At 33.2% G+C, this 12,886-nt stretch overlaps 1 protein-coding gene across 1 annotated transcript; it reads left to right on the top strand.

Moving 5' to 3' along the window:
* The first annotated feature begins 529 nt into the window (after positions 1 to 529).
* LOC141326504 (uncharacterized) lies at positions 530 to 10,911 on the top strand. The gene is made up of 2 exons (XM_073835247.1): positions 530 to 1,046; positions 7,887 to 10,911. Exons 1-2 carry the CDS (start codon positions 962 to 964, stop codon positions 9,236 to 9,238), a joined length of 1,437 nt encoding a protein of 478 aa, XP_073691348.1. The 5' UTR covers positions 530 to 961; the 3' UTR covers positions 9,239 to 10,911.
* The last annotated feature ends 1,975 nt before the right edge of the window (positions 10,912 to 12,886 follow it).

The following is a 12,886-nucleotide window of genomic DNA, read 5'->3' as shown; positions in this document are numbered from 1 at the left end:
TAACATACAAGTTTCACTTTTTGAAATAAATTATTGAAATAAATGGACTTTCCCTCGATATTCTAATTTTTTTTTGGCACATACCTGTAAACAGCAAAATATGCATTTCACCAAGAATTCAACTCTGAGTATCTCTGACATTATTTAATTTATGTCCTTTCATGTATGTAAATTTCTATGCACTATTGTGAATTTGTGTGTGTGTGTGTGTGTGTGTGTGTGTGTGTGTGTGTGTGTGTGTGTGTGTGTGTGTGTGTGTGTGTGTGTGTGTGTGTGTGTGTGTGTGTGTGTGTGTGTGAGAACAGTACTTTTAACAGTAGGTGGCGGCATGTGCTCAAATCACCAGTTCGCCGGTAAAATAAAAGGAGAAGAAGAAGACTTTTGTTTTGGTCCTGCGATGTGATGTCATAAGACTGCGCTCCTGCATCTGTTGTGATTTGGCTGAATTAAGGTTTGTGTTTTAACCATTGAACAGTGTTTAAATCAGTGCAACTCGTTCAGATAAGTTGGTTTATACAATAACTGTAAAACGAGTTATTTATTATTGAATATAACTTTGTAGCGCTTTATTTAACATCAGTGTTTATGATTAACGTTATGTTTATGAGTGAAGCGCATCTCGTTTTGACACTTATGTCGTAATTCAAATGATCGTAAACACGAATTCAATATTTTACAAGCAGGGATGAGAGAAACGGAGCTTTTCAAAACTCAGAGTGAACCGAACCAGTTATTTTACTAAATGATTCAGTGACTCTAATCACCGCAAGCTACAACAGATGTTCAAAACTGTGCACGTTAAATGCAATGAGAACACAAACATGCAGTGACAACTTTAACAAACAAATCTGCAAATGTTTTCATTAAAGTTTTGCTTTCTGTTCATTATTCCCCTCCCAAACATGACAGAAGAAGAAGAACGCCTGATGAAGCAACTGAGATCCACGTGACTATCATAAAGATGGCATTTATTAAAGAGGAGAGTGAAGACTTAAAGATTGACGAAGCATTTAGAGTAAAACATGAAGATACTGACACACAAACAGGTTGGTTATCATTCTCAAAGCTGAACTCAGTCATTTGGTCTTTTTTAAAGTGTTGACCTTACGGAAAGAAAGAGTACGGGTCATAAATAACAGTACATAATTATTAGAACAAAAAGTTAATCTTTAACACAAACATAATCTAAATGGCACACTTTACGTCATCGCTGTGCAATTCTCTGCATTGTGCATGCAAAATAATAATAATAATAATAATAATAATAATAATAATAAATTGCAAATACGTTTCTAAAAGTTATTTGCATATTAAAAACTGATCCAAATGCTGTTGGATCATTAAAGGGAAATGTAGCCATTAAGAAAAATTAAGTTAGTTTCATATTTATGTTATAACATGGTTTGTTTAACATTTGGTTTAATTGAATCCATGTTGCTTATAGAAATGAACACCGTTACAAACGAACTAACATATATACTAAACCTCTTGGGATGACAGTTTATATAAAAACTCATAAACGTCTGATGCAACCCTGAGCTCTGTGCGGCAGCAGACTTGTGGGATATTCTTGGCATTAGCTTCAAAAATGTAAATTGGCTACTTCTCTTTCTACCTAGGCACATCATATCATGAGACCACCCCAGGTAAAAAAAAAAGTGCACTAAAATGCACTTTATTTAAGTATACTTAGTACACTTTTCAGTAATGTACTAAAAGTGCTCTATTTTCGCACACTAATTTTGTACTTAATGTACTAAAAGATAGTATTAAGTATATGTTAAGATAAACTTAATACCATCTAAGTGTACTCAACTGTGCTATTTTGAGACACCCTGAAATTGAACTAAAATGTGCTTTTAACATACTATATCTGTATTTTAAAAAATATATTTAGTTAAAACTAGAAATACACTTGAACCCTATTTTTAAACATTTATAAATATATTTAAGACTAATTTAAAGTATAGCAATAATATATTAAAAGAATATTCAAAATGTGAAAAAAGTGTGCTAAAATACAATTTAAGTACACTTAGTGCACTTCCCTTAATGTACTTAAAGTGCTCTATTTTCGGGCACTGATTTTGTACTTAATATACTAAAAGTTATTCTTAAGTACTCCTTAAGATAAACTTAAGATCATCTAAGTGTACTCAACTGTGCTATTTTGAGACACCATGAAGATGAACTAAAACGTGCTTTTAACATACTATCTCAGCATTTCCAAAAATGTATTTTGTTACCACTTATAATACATTTGAAACATATTTCATAAACCTTTAAATATACTTATTATACATAAAAAATAAACTTACTGATTATTTAAAATACAATAATAATATATAACAAATGTATACAAGGCGTATTTATAATGTATTGCCCACATGTTTTTTATTAATAAAAAATACACTTATTAATTATTTAAAATACATGAATAATATATAAAAAATGTATACAAAGCGTATTTATAATGTATTGGCCACATATATTCATTAATAAAAAATACATTTGTTGATTATTTAAAATACATGAATAATATATGACAAATGTATACAAAGGGTATTTATAATGTATTGCCCAAATATTTTTATTAATAAAAAATACACTTGATGATTATTTAAAATACATGAATAATATATGACAAATGTATACAAAGCGTATTTATAATGTATTGCCCAAATATTTTTATTAATAAAAAATACACTTGATGATTATTTAAAATACATGAATAATGTATGACAAATGTATACAAAGCGTATTTATAATGTATTGCCCAAATATTTTTATTAATAAAAAATACACTTGATGATTATTTAAAATACATGAATAATATATAATAAATGTATACATAGCGTATTTATAATGTATTTTTTATTAATAAAAATATGTGTGCAAGACATTATAATTACGCTTTGAATAAATTTATTATATATAATTGATATATTTTAATTAATTAATAAGTGTATTATAATGAATAAAAATGTATGGGCAATACATTATAAATACGTTGTCACGAAACGTGTAGGAAAGCAAAAAATAACGTCTTCAATAAAAAGTCTTCAATAAATCCTCAGGCAGAGTAACAATAGACAGGAATGGCGGGAGAAGACGTGCACACAACGAAGGAGCATAGGTGTAACGCTTGTAGCCGGACAAAGAAACAAGGAAATCAAACAAACTTATAAAGGGGAGATAATTACAACAACAGGTGGAGGGGATCACACTAATGAGCAGGAAGACCAAAAAAGGGCATGGGAGAAACCAAACAGACAGTCCAATGGGGGAAACACTGGGAAAAACCAAGACAAACAGTCCAAGGGCGTGACATACACTTTGTATACATTTATCATATATTATTCATGTATTTTAAATAATTAAGAAGTGTATTTTTTATTATTAAACATATGTGGGCAATACATTATAAATATGCTTTGTATACATTTATTATATATTATTCATGTATTTTAAATAATCAACAAGTGTATTTTTTTTGTAATAAAAATATGTGGGAAATACATTATAAATACGCCTTGCATACATTTGTTATATATTTATGTATTTTAAATAATCAACAAGTGTATTTTTTATTGATAAAAATATCTGGGCAATACATTATAAATACGCTTTGTATACATTTGTTATATATTATTCAGGTATTTTAAATAATCAGTAAGTTTATTTTTTATGTATAATTAGTATATTTAAAGGTTTATGAAATATGTTTCAATCCTATTAGAAGTGGTAACAAAATACATTTTTTGGAAATGCTGAGATAGTATGTAAAAAGCACATTTTAGTTCATCTTCATGGTGTCTCAAAATAGCACAGTTGAGTACACTTAGATGATCTTAAGTTTATCTTAACATATACTTAAGAATAACTTTTAGTATATAGAGTACAAAATTAGTGGCCGAAAATAGAGCACTTTAAGTACATTAGGGAAGTGCACTAAGTGTACTTAAATTGTATTTTAGCACACTTTTTTCACACTTTGTATATTTTTTTAATATATTATTGCTATACTTTAAATTAGTCATAAATATATTTATAAATGTTCAAAAGTAGGGTTCAAGTGTATTTCTAGTTGTAACTAAATATATTTTTTTAAATACAGATATAGTATGTTAAAAGCACATTTTAGTTCAATTTCATGGTGTCTCAAAATAGCACAGTTGAGTACACTTAGATGGTATTAAGTTTATCTTAACATATACTTAATACTATTTTTTAGTACAATAAGTACAAAATTAGTGTGCGAAAATAGAGCATTTTAAGTACATTAGGGAAGTGCACTAAGTGTACTTAAATTGTATTTTAGCACACTTTTTTCACACTTTGTATATTCTTTTAATATATTATTGCTATACTTTAAATTAGTCATAAATATATTTATAAATGTTCAAAAGTAGGGTTCAAGTGTATTTCTAGTTGTAACTAAATATATTTTTTTAAATACAGATATAGTATGTTAAAAGCACATTTTAGTTCAATTTCATGGTGTCTCAAAATAGCACAGTTGAGTACACTTAGATGGTATTAAGTTTATCTTAACATGTACTTAATACTATTTTTTAGTACAATAAGTACACAATTAGTGTGCGAAAATAGAGTACTTTTAGTACATTACTGAAAAGTGTACTAAGTATACTTAAATAAAGTGTATTTTAGTGCACTTTTTTTAACCTGGGAGAATTACCACACTCAAAATCAGTTTAAGTGTTAGTGCTAATAATGCATTCATATTAAGTGTACTTAAGTACAACTTTTGGGAAAATGTACTTCTACTACAATACATTACTAATAGATTTTTAATAAAATAAATTTAATGTAAACTTAAAATTACCACACTCAAAATCAATTTAAGTGTTAGTGCTAATAATGCATTCATATTAAGTGTACTTAAGTACAACTTTTGGGAAAATGTACTTCTACTACAGTACATTACTAATAGATTTTTAATAAAATCAATTTAATGTAAACTTAAAATTACCACACTCAAAATCAATTTAAGTGTTAGTGATAATAATGCATTCACATAAAGTGTACTTAAGTACAACTTTTGGGAAAATGTACTTCTACTGCAGTACATTACTAATAGATTTTTAATAAAATCAATTTAATGTAAACTTAAAATTTCCACACTCAAAATCAATTTAAGTGTTAGTGATAATAATGCATTCATATTAAGTGTACTTAAGTACAACTTTTGAGAAAATGTACTTCTACTACAATACATTACTAATAGATTTTTAATAAAATCAATTTAATGTAAACTTAAAATTACCACACTCAAAATCAATTTAAGTGTTAGTGATAATAATGCATTCACATAAAGTGTACTTAAGTACAACTTTTGGGAAAATGTACTTCTACTGCAGTACATTACTAATAGATTTTTAATAAAATCAATTTAATGTAAACTTAAAATTTCCACACTCAAAATCAATTTAAGTGTTAGTGATAATAATGCATTCATATTAAGTGTACTTAAGTACAACTTTTGGGAAAATGTACTTCTACTACAGTACATTATTAATAGATTTTTAATAAAATCAATTTAATGTCAACTTAAAATTACCACACTCAAAATCAATTTAAGTGTTAGTGATAATAATGCATTCATATTAAGTGTACTTAAGTACAACTTTTGGGAAAATGTACTTCTACTACAGTACATTATTAATAGATTTTTAATAAAATCAATTTAATGTCAACTTAAAATTACCACACTCAAAAACAATTTAAGTGTTAGTAATAATAATGCATTCATATTAAGTGTACTTAAGTACAACTTTTGGGAAAATGTACTTCTACTACAATACATTACTAATAGATTTTTTTATATATTAATTTATTTTAAACTCAAGATTAGTATGTAAACAGTGTACTAAAAATCAACTAATGTTTAAAGCATTTAAAGCACACTTTTGAAAAACACACTAATAAAACTCTTTTGGATGTTTTTTCTGTAGTATACTTTATTGTAGTACACTAAAAAATATTTAAGTATTACTGGTATTTAGTATACTTTTGTCAAGTGTACTAAAGTCCTACTGAAGTATAAACATACTTTTAATTAGTAAATTTATAGTGTATAACCATCAAACTTTTATTTAACACAAAAAAAAACCCAATGTACTAAAAATGTATTTGCGGGTATTTAAGTGTATTTTAATTGCATTTAAGTATATATTTTTTTCACCTGGGACAACAGCAGGCGTTTAAAGAGCAATACATTTATTTAAAAGGAAGCAATAAAGTTCAGGTGGGGTAGGGGTGGGCGATATGGCAAAAATATCATGTCATGATTTTTTCAGAAATATCATGATTCACTTCCGTAGTATTTTGGTTATTTTTTTTTTCCACTATCAAAGTGCTACTGTTATCCACATTCTTTAAAAAATATATTTTGTGCACCCAATCGTCATATTACAGTTATTCGAATTCTTAGTTTTGCATGATATGATGAATGGATGGTTCATTTTAACAGTAGATTGATTCAGCTGATCTGCACATTGCTGCACACTACACAGTGCATATACACTTAATCACTCGTGCTTTTAAGCCAAATCCTCGCTGAAAAAAATACGGTTAACTGACATCTAGACTTGACTCCCCACAATCTGAAATCGGTTGAGTTTTCTCTGTTTTAGAGCCGTTCTAAACTTACTATTTGAATGCATACTGGATCCTTGGACTGAAAAGTTTACAGAGGTTTAACATAATTATTTTACCACTCTGCCTGCCTTCCCTGACATGCTCTCGCGTATGAACAGGCAGCATCTGAAGAGAAGGAGTGGACACAGAGCAGATGCATCAAGTGCATTCATCAAATATATTTCAAAAGAAGCTGGCTCTGTGGTCCTGACCACATCACTGCCTTTACTGGGTGTTTTTAGGGAATATTTGCATTTATTCACATCCAATTGAATTAGCTATTCTTGTGGACTGTCATGAGTTTGGCTAATGCAGAACACTAATGAATGATGCGCAACAGAGAGGATTTAGTGGGTAAACACAAAGCCAACTGATGCACTACACCACTGCATTATACCGTACTCTATAGCATTAACACAGGCGTAGCTCCCTTCAAACTTTATCTGAAATATCACAATTTCTGTCACTGCAACTTCTCGAACAGGCAAAAACACACAAATGAATTTGTCTGCCTGATAAAAAAAATATTTAAAACAGTTTAATATTTAAACTTTTCATATTTAAGAAAAGTAGTTAACATTTGCATCATTATTGATTTATCTCATCTACCCGCGACCCACCCGCAAATAATCAGAATGCATTTTTTTTATTACCTGACCCACAGATTATCCTCAGCGCCTGCGGATATAACCGCCATCTTTGAATCACTAGTCAACATATTTAAAGAGAAAAGCAAAGGACCTAATACTGAGCCCTGTGGCACTCTATAATTGTGTCTGATGAGATGTTTCTTCACACAAACAGAAGTTGTAATGGTTGGATAACTAGGACCTGAATTTGCTAATGTTTGTCCACAGATGACAACATAATTGTCAAGCTATCCAAGAGAATGTCATAGTCTATGTTGTCAAAAGGAAACTTTTTCCTAAGCACATGTTCTGCTCTACGGTGTGACTTAAATCCTGAAATTCTTTACAAATCTCCATTGTGTTTCTCACTATTTTTCTAATGTTTGGACATAAATGGTGAATCTTAGATTGGTCTATAGTACATTTACAAAAAATCTTAAGGTTAAATGCTTCTAATTTAGAAATTTGGGAGCAATGTATCTAAATAAGTGAATACAGCCCCAGCTTTTAGTGTCTAATTGTTTAGGTGTCTGTTGCTTTGTGCCATTGACCAGATTATTTCTTTTTGTTGTTGTTGTTGTTTTTTTTTCATTTTAGAATTGATGGTGATTAAAGAGGAGAATCAAGAACTGAATGGAAAGGAAGATAAAGATGAGGAACATGATTCCATGGGTGAAGAAAAACTCTTTGGTTGTTTCGAGACTGATAAGACTTTGTCAAGAAAAAAAGCTAAAAAGACAGCGGCTAAAGGTGATTTCACCTGCCAACAGTGTGGAAAGATTTTTAGTCAAAGTAGAAACCTTAGAGTCCACATGAGAGTTCACACTGGAGAGAAGCCTTACACATGCCAGCAGTGTGGAAAGAGTTTCAGCCAAAAAGTAAGTCTTAAAGTCCATATGAGAGTTCACACTGGAGAGAACCCTTACTCCTGCCAACAGTGTGGAAAAAGTTTCAATAGAAAAGGAAACCTGACAGTCCACATGAGAATTCACACAAGAGAAAGCCCATTCTTCTGCCAACATTGTGGAAAAAGCTTCACTCAGAAAGGAAGCCTTAAAGTCCACATGAGAATTCACACTGGAGAAAACCCTTTCACCTGCCAGGAGTGTGGAAAAGGTTTTATCCGAAACGCAAGTCTTAAAAGCCACATGAGAGTTCACACTGGAGAGAGGCCTTTCACATGCCCTCAATGTGGAACTAGTTTTAAGCATAAAGGAACCCTTAATGCCCACATGAGAATTCACACTGGAGAGAAGCCATTCGTGTGCAGTCAGTGTGGAAAGAGTTTCAGATTTACAGTAACTCTTAATCACCACATGAGAATTCACTCAAGAGAGAACCGTTTTATATGTCATCAGTGTGGAGAGGATTTCACAGACAGGAAACATCTCAAGAATCATGTACAGATTCATTTGGGAAAGAAGCCTTTCATGTGCCATTACTGTGGAAAGACTTGCAAAAACAAAACAAACCTTGAGGTTCACATAAGAGTTCACACTGGAGAGAAGCCTTACGCCTGTCCTCGGTGTGGAAAGGGTTTCGCACTCAAAGGAAACCTTGAGGTTCACATGAGGCTTCACACCGGAGAGAAACCTTACAAGTGTCTTAAATGTAAGAAGAGTTTCACATATCATAGAGAACTGAAATGTCATTTGCAAAGTCATGCTGAAAAGAAACTAAAGCATTCAGAGTGTCACAAGAAGTTTACTAAAAGGAGCCATTTAAAGAAACATCTGCACGTTCACCCTGGAGACAGACGATTTAATTGTGATCTGTGTTATAAAAAATTTATTTTGCCGTTACACTTACAAATACACCTGAAAAGTCACGTGGAAGTAAGACCCTACTCTTGTTTTTGTAGAAAGAGTTTTAAATGGCTCAGCAGTCTAAAATGGCACAAGAAAACATGCACGTCTGTGAAATCAAAGCTACTTTCACATCGCAAGTGAATGTGGGCCAAACTGATGTTTTCCTTTAGTTAGGCTGATATGCATAAGATATGCATTAGAGGTTTCCTCCCTCAGGAATCTAATATTTAAAGGAACACTCCACTTTTTTGGAAATAGGCTCATTCTCCAACTCCCCCCGAGTTAATAAGTTGAGTTTTACCGTTTTGAAATCCATTCAGCCGTTCTCCTGTTCTGGCGATATCACTTTTAGCATAGCTTAGCATAGATCATTGAATCCTATTAGACCAATAGCATCACGTTCAAAAATGACCAACGAGTTTCGATATTTGTTGTATTTAAAACTTGACTCTTCTGTAGTTATATCGTGTACTAAGACCGGTGGAAATGCAAAGCTTCAATTTTCTAGGCTGATAAGATTAGGAACTACACTCCCATTCCGGCGTAATAGTCAAGGAAGTTTGCTGCTGTAATAAGGCTGAAGCAGGAGCAGTAATACCACGCAGCACATGTGCAAATGCTAAACTAGCTGGGAACTCATTTCTGATAATACTCCGTCTGCTTCGGCCATATTACGGCAGCAAACTACCTTGACTATTACGCCGGAATGGGAGTGTAGTTCCTAATCTTATCAGCCTAGAAACTCGCAGCTTTGCATTTCCATCAGTCTTAGTACACGATATAACTACAGAAGAGTCAAGTTTTAAATACAACAAATGTGACCCTGGACCACAAAACCAGTCTTAAGTCGCTGGGATATGTTTGTAGCAATAGCCAAAAATAAATTGCATGGGTCAAAAATTTTTATTTTTCTTTTATGCCAAAAATCATTAGGAAATTAAGTAAAGTTCATATTCCACGAAGATTTTTTGTAAAATTCCTACTGTAAACATATCAAAATGTAATTTTTGATTTGTAATATGCATTGCTAAGAACCTAATTTGGACAACTTTAAAGGTGATTTTCTCAGTCTTTTTGATTTTTTTGCATCCTCAGATTTCTGATTTCAAATAGATGTATCTCAGCCAAATATTGTCCGATCCTAACAAACCATACATCAATAGAAAGCTTATTTATTGAGCTTCCATATGATGTATAAATCTCAGTTCTGTCAAATTTAACCTTATGACTGGTTTTGTGGTCCAGGGTCACAAATATGGAAACTCGTTTGTCATTTTTGAACGCGATGCTATTGGTCTAATAGGATTCAATGATCTATGCTAAGCTATGCTAAAAGTGATATCGCCAGAACAGGAGAACGGCTCAATGGATTTCAAAACGGTAAAACTCAACTTATTAACTCGGGGGGAGTTGGAGAATGAGCCTATTTCCAAAAAAAGTGGAGTGTTCCTTTAATTAGATAATTGTGTATTGGTCATCTGCTAAGTCCCACTGGACCCAGCACTGCTACAGAAGTTCATAACAGGTGGTGGGTAAACTGATGAACATTTTTTCATTTAGCACTAGTGATGCCATTACTAGTGGTGTTATGGATGCCTTCTGACCAACTGCCTCATCCTTTATACCATGAGGCAGCAGGTAAACAATATTTTCCAGTGTCTCAAGTTAAAATCTGCATTGTTAATTTCTTTAAAGTGTATGTATTTATGTAAAACTACCGTGTACAGATCTCTAGTTGGACTTGGTGACAGCAGTGACCAACAGCACATTCTTCTTAATAAAGAAAACTGAGTCTCCTGGCCTTTGCTTCTGAGTTTCCAACAGTAACAACCATGGCATGTATGTAATGTGAATAAAAATGAAGTGAGCCCGCTGATAAAAAAAAGTAATGGCAAAAATATTGAGTGAATACTTGCAAATACTGTGGGATTGTTTTAAACATGTAAACTGTGCAGCATTAACCCAATAATTCATTTGACAAATAGTCATATTTAAGTTACAGGCTAAAATAGCATTAAATTTCACATTCCTTGCAGCTAGCTCATAACGGTGACGTATAATAGAGTGATCAAACGTACAGGTCAGGGGTGGCGAACCTTGGTCCTGGAAAGCAGCAGCCCTGCAGAGTTTTGCTTCAACCATAATCAAAACACACCTGAACAACCTAATCAAGGTCTGAAGGGTTACTAGAAAGATACTGGCAGGTAAGTTTTAATTAGGGTTGGAGCTGAACTCAGGGCTGCGGCTCTCCAGGATCGGAGTTTGCCACCCCTGGCACAGGTAATAGGGTTATTAATTCATTCATTCATCATCTCATCCATGAAAATGATTTGTGAATTCAGTATATCTCTGAATGGTGAAAACAGCATCTTCCATTGTTCATCTCTTTCTCAAGGTTTACCTTGTTATTGTTTTGAAAATGCAACCTATATCGGCAAAAACGTACATATTGTGCCTTTAAGGCTGGCCCACACTAATCAGATTTTTCAAAATGTGAGACACCATCAGCAGTGAGAATTGAACCTTTGGGTTACAAGTCTGACTCTAACCATTAGGCCACAACTGTTACTATAATAGGTGGAGTGTTAAAAAGCTGTTATAAAGCTATTTGATGACATTAGTGAGTGATCCACTTAACTGGACTCAAGGGAAAGGTAAGATGCAATAGAGCAAGGTATCTTGATAAACCTTAGTGAGGTCATTAGAACCTTTCCAAGCTTGTTCCCAAGTCTTCTTTCTGTCTGAATGTAACCAAAGAGGACGTTCCTGAGTCTTCTGTCCGAATGCAACCAAGGAGGTCATTCTTAAAGTTCCTGTCTGTCTGAGACCAAAGTTGTCAACCCCAAGTTACCTGTTTGTCCTGAAGTGGCCACAGAGGCAGGTATACATCAATTCAAGCACGGTCACAGAAACCAATCACAGAAAACAGCCACAAAGTCTGATCAACGTCCCTTTCAGTATCATGACTACGGAGGCATATCAATGTTCTCTCATCTCGGCCATGAAGGTGGGCCTAGAATTCTTTGTTTCTCTTTTTGTTTCTTTATCCAGTCTCTCAGCCGGCATTCCAGATGCCGGCAAGCCAGCCGGCACTCCAGACACCAGCAAGCACTCTAGTCAATTTCAAGCCAGCCAACAAGGCCATAAAGCTGTGCTGGATTCACCTAACCTCTGTGCAAGTGTATAAGTTCTGACAGAAGACCAGAGCAAAAATTGCAGTATGAGCACTTCTCTCAGTCTTGTTGGCCAACTATACTCCCTAACTCAAAATAGCCGTCCCTTAGTCAAATAGACAGAGGAATTCTTGGAGCTGGCCTCTGTTGTCTATTTGGAGGATGATGTGCTAATGACATTCTTCCATGTTCACTCCAGCCTCTGAGTCTGCTTCAGTGTCAGCTCCAGCTCCTGAGTCCACTTCAGTGTTGGATCCAGCCCCAGAATCCACTCATTTCCCTGAACTCAGTCAAGAGCCTGCTCCAGCTCCTGAATTTAATCTTGTCCTAGAGTTTAGTCACAAGTCCTCTCCAGCTCCAGGATTCAGTAACAAGTGTGTTCCAGCCACAGAGGTCAGTGTCAATCTCTAAATCTACATGGGAACTCACTCTATCCCATGAATTGGAACCCACTCATACCTTTGAAATAACTATAAATTTTTTTTCAGTATTTAAGTCTGTACGACATTTCCACCCAGACAAAAAGTCCATTACAGAATATAGTCCAGTGATCTTGGCTCCATCCCAAGAATCCGCTCATTTCGCTGAACACAGTCAAAAGCCTGCTCCAGCCCCT

This window comes from Garra rufa, chromosome 2, assembly GCF_049309525.1.
Source record: "Garra rufa chromosome 2, GarRuf1.0, whole genome shotgun sequence".
NCBI lineage: Eukaryota > Metazoa > Chordata > Actinopteri > Cypriniformes > Cyprinidae > Garra > Garra rufa.
Note: the sequence above shows the minus strand (reverse complement) of the source record. Positions and strands in the feature narration are given on the sequence as shown.